At 43.3% G+C, this 16,107-nt stretch overlaps 1 protein-coding gene across 4 annotated transcripts in view; it reads right to left on the bottom strand.

Moving 5' to 3' along the window:
- The window catches only part of LOC129853160 (disabled homolog 2-interacting protein-like), a 106,148-nt gene that overhangs the window by 32,216 nt on the left and 57,825 nt on the right, over positions 1 to 16,107 (bottom strand). For all 4 annotated transcript variants that reach the window (XR_008759088.1, XM_055918902.1, XM_055918900.1 and 1 more), the window contains one exon: positions 2,041 to 2,194. Coding sequence is in view for 3 of the 4 variants with exons in the window: in XM_055918902.1 (XP_055774877.1) it covers positions 2,041 to 2,194 (154 nt within the window). In the remaining variant the exon portion in view is untranslated. The remainder of the gene's footprint in view (positions 1 to 2,040; positions 2,195 to 16,107) is intronic.

Below are 16,107 nucleotides of genomic sequence, written 5' to 3'. Positions count from 1 at the left end.
GGGATGATGCCGGCTCAGCGCATCTGGTCTCCAGTGCGTCTCCTCGGCCTGGGGTATATTGCACCAGCCCTACGCACGGTGTCTCCAGTTCGCCAGCACAGCCCAGTGCGGCCTGTTCCAACTCCCCGCACTTGCTGGGCTACAGGGGGAATCCAGCCAGAACGAGTGGTGCTAGCTCTACGCTCGAGACCGCCAGTGCGCCTCCACGGTCCAGTGCATCCGGTGCCTCGGCCAAGGACAAGGCCTCCTGCATGTCTCCCCAGCCTGGTGAGTTCTGAAGCCTCCAGTGATGATCCATGGCACGAAGCCTCCAGTGGTGATCCGTGGCAAGAAGCCTCCAGTGATGATCCATGGCACGAAGCCTCCAGTGATGATCCATGGCACGAAGCCTCCAGTGAGGATCCATGGCACGAAGTCTCCAGTGAGGATCCATGGCACGAAGTCTCCAGTGAGGATCCATGGTATGAGGCCTCCAACAAAGGACGTCAGTCCGGAGCCTCCAGCGACGCCCTCTAGTCCGGAGCCTCCAGCGACGCCCTCTAGTCCGGAGCCTCCAGCGACGCCCTCTAGTCCGGAGCAGCCAGCAACGCCCTCCAGTCCGGAGCAGCCAAAGTCGCCCGTCAGTCAGGAGCTGCCGGAGTCGTCCGTCAGTCAGGAGCTGCCGGAACCGTCCATCAGTCAGGAGCTGCCGGAGCCCCCTGTCACTCCGGCGCTGCCGGAGCCGCCCTTCACTCTGGCGCAGCCGGAGTCTCCCATCTATTCGGGGCCCGCTGCAAGGGTCCCCAGTCCAAGGTCGGTGGCGAGGGTCTCCGCTCCAAAGGCGACACCTAAGCGGGCAAAGACTATGGTGGAGTGGGGTCCACGTCCCGCGCCAGAGCCGCCACCGCGGACAGACGCCCACCCAGACCCTCCCCTATAGGTTCAGTTTATGGGGCCGGAGTCTGCACCTTTGGGGAGGGGGGGGGGGTACTGTCACGTTCTGACCTTAGTATCTTTTTTATGTCTTTGTGTTAGGTTGGTCAGGGTGTGAGTTGGGGTGGGCAGTCTATGTTCTTTTTTCTAGGTTGTTTGTTTTCTATGTGTTTGGCCTGGTGTGGTTCCCAATCAGAGGCAGCTGTTTATCGTTGTCTCTGATTGGGAGCCATATTTAGGTAGCCTGTTTTCCATTGTGTGTTGTGGGTGGTTGTTTCCGTTTCAGTGTTTTCACCATTCGGGACTGTTTCGGTTTTCATTTTGATTCTCTTGTTCTTTTTGTATTTTGTATTCCTTCTATTAAAATATATTATGGATACGTACCACGCTGCACATTGGTCCGATATTTCCTACTCCTCCTCAGACGAAGAGGACGAAAGCCGTCCTCACACACACACACACACACACACACACACACACACACACACACACACACACACACACACACACACACACACACACACACACACACACACACACACTCCAGCTGAGCTGCAGGGTCTGCACAGTGCACACTGATACTGGACTAAACAAAGCCTGGACAGCCATTGAAATCCTCTTGCACTTGATCATGAGAGAAATGTTTTTTTTTTTTTTTTTGGCTGACCCCGTCAGACGTCCTCTCGGTCACAGAGCCATGGTCTGTCCAGCTGGCAGCGTGCTTTAGCATAATAGGCAGTAAATCCTTGTGAATGGGGACCCCTCGGAGCTCACCTCTCAGAGCAGATCCACAGAGAGCAGGAGCATGGAGATGCCAACAGATGGGTCAGACAGACACACAGGCCCCTACCAGGCAGGAAGCGGAGGGGCGGGGAGACCCTCCTCCCTAACAAATGCCCAGCCACACACTCACACTAGCCAAAGGCACTGGCTGCTTGACAGAAAGTCAGAGACCTGCAGGTTTTCAGACATATGTAATGGCGACGAAATGAAGAGTATATTAAACACAATGCATTATGTACAGAGGTTCAGGATCCTAAGAAATACTATTAAAATGAGTCAGCAGTCAGCGAGCCTTGAGCTGCGACAGTCATGACAGGCAGTTGTGGTGGTGGGGGGTGGGCTCACCTCGAAGCAGTAGTCCTGGCCCAGAATACTGCCGTGCACCGGTTTGATCAACACCTCATCCTCCATGCTGAGATCTAAAGCTTCTACTGCACTGCTGGGGCTGAGCAACGACTCGTGAGACCGCGATTCCTTCAGCCTCGGCATCAGATGGGATCTGGGGGAGAAGAGGAAGAGACACGGTCAGTCAGTCACACACATACAATGTGTCAACGCAGGCAACAGCCAGTGCGATGTCCCACACTGAGAGAGGAGGGCTGGGGGAGGCATGTGAACCAAAACCAGACTGGTGTTGTGGGTACACCCTGTCAGATAACACGGGATCTGGCTCTATGGGGTTGGCTTGACTGGGCTCTCTAGTCTCTCCCAGCTGGTAGCTCTTCTGCTTGGACGTCTTTTTGATGGTATGGCAGGTGGGGATGCTGCTCCAACGCCACGCTTTAAAGTGCCTCTGGCAAATGGCAGAGCACAGCTGCAGAAACAGGGAGGTTGCATTCTTACTGGTCACTTAGTCACGGATAATAGGAGTGGGAGAAGAAGACCAACATCATGACCGTTAAAAGTGAACGGCAATAACACAGCTCAAGAGAACAATTGATATCCTTGAAGTGAAAGAAGCCAAGAAAGCCATACTACCCCCAGTAAAATATATTACAATACTACCCACAGTAAAACATACTACCCACAGTAAAACACCACCCACAGTAGAGCATACGGCCATACTACTCACAGTAAAACGAAACTACCCACAATAAAACATACAACCATACTACCCCCAGTAAAACATACTACACCACAGTAAAACATACTACCCCCAGTAAGACATACTCCCCACAGTAAACATACTACCCCCAGTAAAACATACTACCCCCAGTAAGACATACTCCCCACAGTAAACATACTACCCTCAGTAAGACATACTCCCCACAGTAAACATACTACCCCCAGTAAGACATACTCCCCACAGTAAACATACTACCCCCAGTAAGACATACTCCCCACAGTAAAACATACTACCCCCAGTAAGACATACTCCCCACAGTAAAACATACTACCCCCAGTAAGACATACTCCCCACAGTAAACATACTACCCCCAGTAAGACATACTCCCCCCAGTAAAACATACTACCCCCAGTAAGACATACTCCCCACAGTAAACATACTACCCCCAGTAAGACATACTCCCCCAGTAAAACATACTACACCACAGTAAGCCATACAACCCACAGTAAAATATACTACAATACAACGCACAATAAAATATACTACCATACTACCCACAGTAAACATACTACCCCCAGTAAAACATACTACCCATAGTAAAATATACTACTATACTATCTACAGTGAAACATACTACCCATGGTAAAACATACTACCCATGGTAAAACATACTACAGTACCATACTACCCACAGTAAGCCATACTACCCACAGTAAAACATGAGAGCGGATACAGATAAAGATATTTGTGCAACCAAGTAATTCCAAGGGTTCCTTTTAGTTTTATTGGTTCCATATATGAATTGTACGTAAAAATCATAGCATCCGTAATACACGCTCCGTCTTCAATCCACAACTCAACTGTATTTTAATGACTGAAAAAGCCAAAAAGCCAATTAAGTCTCACAGATAATATAGACAGAGAGAATAGAATACTTTTTCCCCCCCTACAGTGCATGTTCATCTTTTCAGTTGTTCTGTAAGTGGTGTTTGTTAACACATGCACACTACAATCAATGTCTAGGAGGATAAGCAGGGCAATTAAGCACCTGCTGGGCGGCAAACAGATATCTGCTGACTCATCGCTCCCCTGGCTCTCCATTGGCTGCATGAATTAAACATGGCTCTACTTCCTGCCTCAGGGGATGAGTCTGGAAAAAATCCTCAGGTAATGAATTTGTCGCCGTATTCTGTAGCTCAACTTATCAGTGTGGGGACAGAGTGAGAGACTGAGAACGATACAGAGAGATAGGCATAACTGGCAGAGCTGAATGGACTAATATAAACCTTCCTCTCTGAGAAGCTAGATCCCTTACGAGAAAACTTTTAGCATGTCGGTAACATTTTAAAATGGGAAGCTCTGGATGGATTTTGTTCTTGGTGACTATCTTGCAAATGTGAGTTTAAAGTCGCTGACAATAAGTCTAAATGAAATTAAACAAATAGACAGTTGCACTAGTGCCCATGCAATACTGTTATAGTGGTCTTTGAATAGGAATGGGTCGGTTTCCATAATATGGGATCAATGATATACATTTTTATAAGCATATTTCTAGTCAATGGCAAACAAGCTTCAGGATTTCTAGACCAAACTCCACGGCAGTAGGCTAGCTCTGTAACTCATGTTGCAGTCTGTTAATGCACTGTGCTGACAACTTTTCCGATTTTTAATTCACTTATTGAGAGAGAGATTCATGCTCGTCTGATGGCAGCTATTCAACTTGCGTTCTGTGGCTCAGCATTTACCTAATGATCGTATCAATGCGACTGCAGGCTGTTGGGGGCCAAGCACACACACAAGGCCATTATGTAATGAAATTAGCATTGTTTCAATTAACTCATTGGACCATTGGTCTTAAAGGATACAAGGTGTAAGCAGGGCTAGGGCCGCTTAGAGTTTTTTCATAACCCCTGCCCCCTAATACAACCCGTTTCCGGCACACCATCATTTTCAGTAAACAAATCTGTGCACCAAGATGCAATTCGATGAGTGGTACATTTACTGTTGCAGAAAAAGCCATAATACTGTTTGCCATGTGGCATAGGCTACAGATGATTTCCACACATGGGGAACATTTGCTAGCAGGGCCCGGGAAAAAAATATGCCTTTTAAAAACAAACAATAGCCCAGGTCAATGAAGCGACACACACAGAGTGTACGATATTAGGAAAAAATGTATATACATTACCAGTCAAAAATTTGGACACCGCTACTCATTCAAGGGTTTTTCTGTATTTTTATTATTTTCTACATTGTAGAATAATAGTGAAGACATCAAAACTATGAAATAACACATGTAGTAACCATGTAGTAACCAAAAATTGTTTAACAAATCAAAATATATTTCAGATTTCAGATTCTTCAAAGTTGCCACCCTTTGCCTTGATGGCAGCTTTGCACACGCTTGGGATTCTCTCAACCAGCTTCATGAGGTAGTCACCTGGAATACATTTCAATGAACTAAGTTAATTTGTAGAATTTATTTCCATCTTAATGCATTTGAGCCAATCAGTTGTGTTGTGTCAAGGTAGGGGCGGTATACAGAAGATAGCCCTATTTGGTAAAAAAACAAGTCTATATTATGTCAAGAACAGCTCAAATAAGCAAAGACAAATGACAGTCCATCATTACTTTAAGACATGAAGGTCAGTCAATCTGGAACATTTCAAGAACTTTGAAAGTTTCTTCAAGTGCAGTCACAAAAACCATCAAGTGCTATGATGAAACTGGCTCTCATGAGGACCGCAACTGGAAAGGAAGACCCAGTTACCTCTGCTGCAGAGGATAAGTTCATTAGAGTTAACTGCACCTCAGATTGCAGCCCAAATAAATGCTTCACAGAGTTCAAGTAACAGATACATCAACAACTAACGGTTCAGAGGAGACTGTGTGAATCAGGCCTTCATGGTCGAATTGCGGCAAAGAAACCACTACTAAAAGGACACCAATAAGAAGAAGAGACTTGCTTGGGCCAAGAAACACAAGCAATGGACATTAGACTGGAGGAAATCTGTCCTTTGGTAAGATGAGTACAAATTGGGAGATTTTTGGTTCCAACCGCCGTGTCTTTGTGAGAAGCAGAGTAGGTGAACGGATGATCTCCGCATGTGTGGTTCCCAATGTTAAGCATGGAGGAGAAGGTGTGATGGTGCTTTAGTGGTGACACTGTCAGTGATTTATTTTGAATTCAAGGCACACTTAACTAGCACGGCTACCACAGCATTCTGCAGTGGTACGCCATCCCATCTGGTTTGTGCTTAGTGGGACTATAATTTATTTTTCCTACAGGATAATGACCCAACACATCTCCAGGCTGTTTAAGGGCTATTTGACCAAGGAGAGTGACGGAATACTGCATCAGATGACCTGGCCTTCACAATCACACGACCTCAACCCAATTGAGATGGTTTGAGATGAGTTGGACCGCAGAGTGAAGGAAAAGCAGCCAACAAGTGCTCATCATATGTGGGAACTCCTTTAAAACTGTTGGAAAAGCATTCCATGTGAAGCTGGTTGAGAGAATGCCAAGTGTGCAAAGCTGTCAAGGCAAAGGGTGGCTACTTTTGAAGAATCTAAAATATATTTTGATTTGTTTAACACTTTTTTGTTTCCTACATGAGTCCATATGTGTTATTTCATAGTTTTGATGTCTTCACTATTATTCTAGAATGTATAAAATAGTAAAAATAAAGAAAAAACCTTTAATGAGCATGTGTGTCCAAACGTTTGACTGGTACTGTGTGTGTGTGTGTGCATATATCTCTCTCTATATAATTGGCTACATTAGGCTACGAAATAACCTTTCTAGTGGCACACTGACTCACCTAATGATGAAGATGAAGCCATAGGCTTCTCATGGTGATGGCCGATGCACTCGTCGTGGCAATAGCCTATCTCAAGATGAGCTACTTTGAAAACAGTGCAGCTGTTAGCTACAAATTGAGAGTTGAGAAAACATTTTTTTTATTGGTTCTACACGCAGATTAGTCTTCTCTTTTCAGCAGTATTTGTTTGCTTTCCAAACTGTGCGTTTTTCCCACTATTGTATTTTGAACTCTGCAAAAGGCCAACCAACAGCATCCAATCAGTGCTAGCTGCATTACTACAGACCCTGGTTCAATACCGGGCTGTGTCCTTGTCCCATCGCGCTCTAAGAGACTCCTGTGGCGGGCCGGGCGCATGCACGCTGAGACGGTCGCCAGGTGTACTGTGTTTCCTCCGACACATTGGTGCTGCTGGCTTTCCCGAGTCTGTACGGGAGTTGCAGCGATGGGACAAGACTAATTTCCAATTGGATATGACAAAATTGGTGAGAAAAAGCTGTAAAGAAAAAAGTCAGTAATGGCATCCATTGCTAGTGTACCTATTTTTAACAGTCAAATTGCCAGGCTAAGAGCTTATAAAACCCTTTAGGGATAGTATGTCTATGGCCACAACGCAACAAGCTGTAGACTATATTTGGTGCGCATGCCGCACAAACTACAGCCTTCCTGACTGTAGGCATATACTGTAGGCATACTGCCAAAACAAAGGTAACACTTGAGTAAACAACGGATACAAAGTATATGTGGTGTGGGGTGAATTTTCCTGCCATGGTTTAGGTCGACTTGTAGAATCTATGCCAAGGTGAATTGAAGCTGTTCTGGCAGCTCATGGTGGCCAAACATCCTTTAAAAGACACTTTTTGTTGGTGTTCCCTTAATTTTTGCAGATACTTGTATGTGCTTGTAATAGAAAACTTAATCCACAGTACTTTTCTGTAAACTATTGATTCTCTGTGATTAAATAATGCTCTCTGGTGTATTTTGAACATTGACAGTGGGTTCCTGTGGTTGGATTTTTTCCCCCTCTTGGGCCCAGCCCCTGACTCACATAATTGACCAGTCACATTTATTTCTTATGCATTTGTATTTTTTATTAAATCAGTTAACCAATCAAGTTACCCACAGGCCCCCTGCCTCCCCACCTCCCCTCATCTGATGATTAGCAGAGAGGCAGAAGGCAGTAGCAGGCAGTCTACACATTGAGAGTGGGCTACTGAGTCTTCCTGTGGTTAGCAGTTGCAGTGAAAAAATATTAAATATATACTCTATATAATATATATATACACACTTTGTTTTTGTACATACATTTGCATCTTGGGCCCACCACGGGCCTGGGCCATCCAGGGGCTTCCGCTGCGGTAAGCCCCTGCATTAATCCAGCCCTGTGTGTAAGTAACAATGCTGACAATGCCAGAACCATAGACGGTCAGAATCATGGATCACATGACTTTGTAAAGCACGCTACATAGTTCAAAGCTGCACGGTCTATTGTAACATACAGTTGAAGTCGGAAGTTTACATACACCTTAGCCAAATACATTTCAACTATTTTAATCCTGGTAAAAATGCATTCCCTGTATTAGGTCAGTTGGGATAATCATTTTATTTTAAGAATGTGAAATGTCAGAATAATAGTAGAGAGAATGATTTATTTCAGCTTTTATTTCTTTCATCACATTCCCAGTAGGTCACATACACTCAATTCATATTTGTTAGCATTGCCTTTAAATTGTTTAACTTGGGTCAAACATTTTGGGTAGCCTTCCACAAGCTTCCCACAATAAGTTTGGTGAATTCTGGCCCATTCCTCCTGACAGAGCTGGTAACTTGGGTCAAACATTTTGGGTAGCCTTCCACAAGCTTCCCACAATAAGTTTGGTGAATTCTGGCCCATTCCTCCTGACAGAGCTGGTGTAAATGAGTCAGGTTTGTAGGCCTCCTTGCTCGCACACGCTTTTTCAGTTCTGCCCACAAATTTTCTATAGAATTCAGGTCAGGGCCTTGTGATGGCCACTCCAATACTGTCACGCCCTGACCATAGAGATCCTTATTTATTCTCTATGTTTGGTTAGGTCAGGGTGTGACTCGGGTGGGAGATTCTATGTTTTCTATTTCTTTGTTGTTTTTGCCATGTGTGGTTCCCAATCAGAGGCAGCTGTCTATTGTTGTCTCTGATTGGGGATCATATATAAGTTGTGATTTTCCGTTTGGGTTTTGTGGGGAGTTATTTTCTGTTTAGCTGTTTTGTTGCCTGACAGAACTGTTCACTTTCGTTTTATACTTTGTTATTTTGTTGCGGTGTTCAGTTTTATTAAAAATCATGAACGCCTACCACGCTGCACCTTGGTCTCCTTCAACCCACGAGAGTCGTTACAAATACCTTGACTTTGTTGTCCTTAAGCCATTTTGCCACAACTTTGGAAGTCATTGTCCATTTGGAAGACCCATTTACAACCAAGCTTTTACTTCCTGACTGATGTCTTGAGATGTTGCTTCAAAATATCCACATAATTTTCCTGCCTCATGATGCCATCTATTTTGTGAAGTGCACCAGTCCCTCCTGCAGCAAAGCACCCCCACAACATGATGCTACCACTGTGGTGGGATGGTGTTCTTCGGCTTGCAAGCATCCCCCTTTTTCCTCCAAACATAACGATGGTCATTATGGCCAAACAGTTCTATTTTTGTTTCATCAGACCATGAGGACATTTCTCCAAAAAGTACGATCTTTGTCCCCATGTGCAGTTGCAAACTGTAGACTGTTGTTTTTAATGGCGGTTTGGGAGCAGTGGGTTCTTCCTTGCTGAGCGGCCTTTCAGGTTATGTCGATATAGGACTCATTTTACTGTGGATATAGATACTTTTGTACCCGTTTCCTCCAGTATCTTTACAAGGTCCTTTGCTGTTGTTCTGGGATTGATTTGTACTTTTAGCACCAAAGTACGTTCATCTCTAGGAGACAGAATGCGTCTCCTTCCTGTGCAGTATGACGGCTGCGTGGTCCCATGGTGTTTATACTTGCGTACTATTGTTTGTACAGATACACGTGGTACCTTCAGGCATTTGGAAATTGCTCCCAAGGATGAACCAGACTTGTGGAGGTCTACAATTTTCTTTGAGGTTTGACTCACTGGAATTGTGATACAGTGAATTATAAGTGAAATAATCTGTCTGTAAAAAATTGTTGGAAAAATTACTTGTGTCATGCACAAAGTAGATGTCCTATCCGACTTGCCAAAACTATAGTTTGTTAACAAGAAATTTGTGGAGTGGTTGAAAAAGGAGTTTTAATGACTCAACTGTACGTCCACAACTCCATAACAGCCGATTAAATTAGGTTGGACTTTCGTTTCTCTGCGACAGTAGACCTCTGATTTGAGCTAAACACATAAAAACATAAGCAAATACTACTTACAGTACTAGCACATTTAGATATTTTGATGTATGAAGGGGTCATTTATCAATAGCATATTCTACTCTAGTATTTCATGTGGTTATATGTATTGCTGTTCACCAGACAAGTGGCACTAGTGTACAGACAGGTCCAATCGCTGTCACGCCCTGACCTTAGTTCCTTTTTTATGTTTCTATTTTGGTTTGGTCAGGGCGTGAGTTGGGGTGGGCATTCTATGTTTTGTTCTATGTTTTGTATTTCTAGGTGTTTGGCCTGGTGTGGTTCTCAATCAGAGGCAGCTGTCTATCGTTGTCTCTGATTGAGAACCATACTTAGGTAGCCTCATTCCCACCTGTGCTTGGTGGGTAGTTGTTTTCTGTTTTGTGTATGGCACCTTGCAGAACTGTTTGTTTGTCGCTTTGTTGTTTTTGTTCAAGTGTTCGTATTTATTAAAAGTATTATGAATACTTACCACGCTGCACCTTGGTCCTCTTCTCCTTCTCCCGACGACATTCGTTACAATCGCTATCAACTAAAAATAATATCCAACTCTATACTGATATTGTTGTTCATGTTTAGAAACCCCAGAGATATTTTATCTGGATAAAAAAATAAATGTATCACTGATTTTGTCACCAACATTCAAGGGATTAAGGACACAGTGCTGGCTTAGTAGTGTCCCAAATGGGAGAATCAACATTTGGAACACAGACAAATTACAGAATGTAGATGATGTCAAGCCTTAGAAAGTGAAGATCCGGTGAAGCTGCCAAGGAACTGGATGGCTTATAGGAGCCTAAATTACATAACATGAAATGACAAGGCCATTAAGCGCGGAGAAACACGTGCCTTTGTGACTCGGCTGAGTCAAAAGGAGTGCATTACTAAACACAGAACATACTGGAGATCTAATTTTTTCACATTTTTATTAGATGTGGATACAGTAACATGTCTGCATGTATACAATAGACTGGCACAGAATGAAGAATATAACTCAGTCAACAAGAGCTTCAAATTTCTATGCTATAATGGTTTCAGATCCCTCTATGCTAACAACATAATGAAGAACGCTCTGTATTTTCTGCACTCAATCTTTCATTTAACTCATGGGGCCTTGCCATGTAGTTCATGCTTATTTCTGTCTCATTCTACTGTCATTTAGAGTGAGTAAGAGGCATAACGCTGTTTTTTAGTGTTATTAAACCAGATGTAGGCTATTTCATGCATTCTTCGGGGTTGCGAAGTAGCGACCTTTGCTGGGCGTAGCAGTATTGCATTGTACTCAAACTACAACATTAAATGCACAGTACAGCATTTCACTATCTCCCTAATGCAGTTGATTTGCCATCTGTTGTGCAGTTCCAGTCCGTTAAAGCCGTGTAACAGTTTTGACTTAAATCTGCTTGAAAAAATATGGCAAGACATGAAAATGGTTGTCTAGCAATGATCAACAACCAATTTGACAGAGCTTTTAGACTTTTCAAAATAATAAATGGGCAAATATTGTACAATCCAGGTGTGCAAAGCTCTTATAGACTTATAGACGCACAGCTCTAATCACTGCCAAAGGTGATTCTAACATGTCTTGACTCAGGGGTGTGAATATTTATGTAAATTAGATTTTTCATTTGTCATTCTGGGGTAGTGTGTGTAGATGGGTGAGACAAAATATATTTAATCCATTTTGAATTCAGGCTGTAACACAACAAAATGTGGAATAAGTCAATGGGTATGAATAGTTTGAATGCACTGTATATCAACGTGTATCCCAACCGGCTGTGATTGGGAGTCCCATAGAACAGTGCACAATTGGCCCAGCGTTGTCCGGTTTTGGCCGGTGTAGGCCGTCATTGTAAATAAGAATTTGTTCTTGACTGACTTGCCTAGTTAAATAAAGGTTAAATAAAAAATAAAATGTATGTGTTTATTGTATTTTGCTGTGTATTGCTGTGCTATACAGGGCTCATCTGGAAAAGAGACCTTGGTCTCAGCATTGACGCCCTGTCAAAATAAGAATCCAGATTGCACCAAAACACAGTAAGCCAAGTTCTTTCAGTAGGCCTAACCAATGAAACATACAGTGCATTCGGAAAGCATTCAGACCCCTTGACTTTTTCCACATTTTGTTACGTTAGCCTCATTCTAAATAGTTTTTTCCCTCATCAATCTACACACAATACCACATAATGACAAAGATTTTTTTTATTTTTTTTTATGTTTGTAAGTGTACTAAGTACTTTGTTGAAGCACCTTTGGCAGTGATTACAGCCTCGAGTCTTCTTGGGTATGACGCTACAAGCTTGGCACACCTGTATTTGGGGAGTTTCTCCCATTCTTCTCTGCAGATCCTCTCAAGCTCGGTTTGGTTGGATGGGAAGCTTCGCTGCACAGCTATTTTCCGGTTCCTCCAGAGATGCTCGATTGGGTTAAAGCCCAGGCTCTGGCTGGCCACTCATGGACATTCAGAGACTTGTCCTGAAGCCCCTCCTGCGTTGTCTTGGCTGTGTGCGTAGAGTCGTTGTCCTGTTGGAAGGTGAGCCTTAGCCCCAGTCTGAGGCCCTGAGCGCTCTGGAGCAGGTTTTCATCAAGGATCTCTCTGTACCTTGATTCGTTCATCTTTCCCTCAATCCTGACTAGTCTCCCAGTCCATGCCACTGATAAACATCTCCACAGCATGATGCTGCCACTACCATGCTTCACCATATGGGATGATGCCAGGTTATTTCCAGACGTGACGTTTGGCATTCAGGCTAAAGAGTTCAATTTTAGTTTCATCAGACCAGAGAATCTTGTTTCTCATGGTCTGAGTCCTTTAGGTGCGTTTTGGCAAACTCCAAGCGTGCCATCATGTGCCTTTTATTGAGGAGTGGCTTCCGTCTGGCCACTCTACCATAAAAGGCCTGATTGGTGGAGTGCTGGAGAAATGACTATCCTTCTGGAAGGTTCTCCCATCACCACAGAGAAACTCTGGAGCTCTGTCAGAGTGACCATCGGGCTCCCGAGTGGCGCAGTGGTCCAAGGCACTGCATCTCAGTGCAAGAGGCGTCACTACAGTCCCTGGTTCTCCTCCGATTGCTAAGTTTGACTGGACGGCCAGCTCTAGGAAGAGTCTTGGTGGGTCCAAACTTCTTCCGTTTAAGAATGATGGAAGCCACATTGTTCTTGGGGACCTTCAATGCTGCAGACATTTTTTGGAGACCATTCCCCAAATCTAATGCCTTGAAACAATCCTGTCTCGGAGCTCTACGGATCAAGCTGTAGAAACATCAAGGACAGTCTGGAAAAAAAACTGATTTTAGCATTAAAAGACTCCAAAAACGGCCAATAATTTCAGGTCCAGTACCATCGTTGTGTGAAAGATTCAGCAGACTGCTGGCATTACACATCTGGCTAAAATACTACTGTAGCTCTGCTGGAGTCACTTTTATTGATAACTTGTACACCTTCTGGAAACAGAAGATACTCTATAGGAATGACGGAGTCCATCCAAATCATCTTGGCTCCTGAACTCTGTCCACGCATTCCAAGGCTGTGTTGAAACAATGACTGGTAAATGATCCAAGACCAGCTCAGTTAATCCCTACCATTGTGACAATGAGTCGTCATAATGCTGTATCAAATGTACATGATCTTAGGGGCATTGGCAAACACAATGTAAGTAATTTATGTACCCCTAATTGCACCAAATACATCTGTTTATCCTACAGTTATTGTAAGCAGTAATCATGAGCCTATAAACCAGAGTTACACTGTTAGCACTGAGGCGGTGTGCCCTAGTAGGAAGACCACTTTACGCAGCTCGTCGTGCACTATCAGCTCCAATGTAAATAACATGAGGAAGTCTACCTCTGTTTTTAATGTTTTACTGGGAAGCTTGTCAATCAAGCAACCCAGAAAAGTGCTAAAAAATACCCCATATTAACATATGTAGCCTAAAAAACAAGGTCCATGAAGTCAATAACTTGCTTGTAACAGATGCCATTCATATTCTGACTATCTCTGAAACTCACTTATGTAATACCTTTGATGATACAGTGGTAGCAATACATGGTTATAACTTCTACCGAAAAGACAGACATGCCAACGGAGGCGGTGTTGCGGTCTATATTCAGAACCACATTCCTGTAAAGCTTAAGAGATGATCTAATGTTAAATACTGTTGAAGTAATATGGCTACAGGTTCATCTGCCTCATCTAAAGCCCATTCTTGTGGGATGCTGCTATAGACCACCAAGTGCTAACAGTCAGTATCTAGATAATGTGTGTGAAATGCTTGATAATGTATGTGATATCAACAAAGAAGTATATTCCTTGGGTTTTTAAATATTGACTGGCTATCATCAAGATGCCCACTCAGGAAAAAACTTTAAACTGTAACCAATGCCTGCAACCTGGATCAGGTAGTCAGTCAACCTACCAGGGTAGTTACAAACAGCACAGGAATTAAAATCAGCAACATGTATTTATCACATTTTTACTAACGCTGAAGATATTTGCTTTAAAGCAGTATACAAATCCATAGGATGTAGTGATCACAATATAATAGGAAATATCTAGGAAAACAAAAGTTCCAAAGCCTGGGCCTAATATAATGTATAAGAGATCATACAAGAAGTGTTGTAGTGATTCATATGTTGATGATGTAAAGAATATTTGCTGGTCTGTGGTGGGTAGCTACCCAAGAATAGTAAAGCCCCCTTTACTGGCTCAAATAGCCGACCAATCAGCCTGTTCCCAACCCTTAGTAAACTTCTGGGAAAAAATGGTGTTTGACCAGATACAATGCTATTTCACAGTAAACAAATTGACAAGAGAATTTCAGCATGCTTATAGAGGACACTCAACAAGCACAACACTTACACAAATGACTGATGATTGGCTGAGAGAAATTAGTGATAAAATGACTGATCATAGTCAGCTGCTGGAAAAACTTGTGTTATGGCTTTACACCCCCTGCAATAATATGGAGAAGGAGTTACTTGTCTAACAGAACACAGAAGGTATTCTTTAATGGAGCCTATCAAATATAACTAAGTTAGAATCAGGAATTCCCCAGGGTAGCTGTTTAGGCCCCTTGCTTTTTTCAATTTTTACTAACGACATGCCACTGACTGAGTAAAGCCAGAGTTTCTATGTATGCGGATGACTCAACACTATACACGTCAGCTATTACCGCGACTGAAATGACTGCAACCCTCAACAAAGAGCTACTGTTAGTAGAGTGGGTGGCAAGGAATAAGTTAGCCCTAAATATTTCTAAAACTAAAAGCATTGTATTTGGAACACTCACTAAAACCTAAACCTCAACTAAATCTTGTAATAAATAATGTGGAAATTGAGCACGTTGAGATGACTAAACTGCTTGGAGTAACACTAGATTGTAAACTGTCATGGTCAAAACATATTGATGCAGTAGTAGCTAAGATGGGGAGAAGTCTGTCTATAATAAAACGATGCTCTGCCTTCTTAACACTATCAACAAGGCAGGTCCTACAGGCCCTAGTTTTGTCGCACCTTGACCACTGTTCAGTAGTGTGGTCAAATGCCACAAAAAAGGACGTAGGAAAATTGTAATTGGCATAGAACAGGGCAGCACGGCTGGCCCTTGGATGTACACAGAGAGCTAATATTAATAATATGCATGTCAATCTCTCCTGGCGGAAAGTGGAGGAGACATTGACTTCATCACTACTTTTATTTATGAGAGGTATTGACATGTTGAATGCACCGAGCTGTCTGTCTAAACTACTGGCACACAGCTCGGACACCCATGCACACCCCACAAGACATGCCACAAGAGGTCTCTTCACAGTCCCCAAGTCCAGAACAGACTATTCGAGGCACACAGTACTACATAGAGCCATGACTACATGGAACTCTATTCCACATCAAGTAACTGACGCAAGCAGTCAAATTAGATTTTTTTTTAAACAGGGGAAAAAACACTTTATGGAACAGCGGGAACTGTGAAGCAACACAAACATTGGAACAGAAACATGCATATACACACACACACGATAACATACGCACTATACATACACATAGATTTAGTACTGTAGATATGTGGTAGTGGTGGAGTAGGGGCCTGAGGGCACACAGTGTGTTGTGGAATCTGTGAATGTATTGTA

Source organism: Salvelinus fontinalis, chromosome 4, assembly GCF_029448725.1.
Source record: "Salvelinus fontinalis isolate EN_2023a chromosome 4, ASM2944872v1, whole genome shotgun sequence".
In the NCBI taxonomy this organism is placed as follows: Eukaryota; Metazoa; Chordata; class Actinopteri; order Salmoniformes; family Salmonidae; genus Salvelinus; species Salvelinus fontinalis.
Note: the sequence above shows the minus strand (reverse complement) of the source record. Positions and strands in the feature narration are given on the sequence as shown.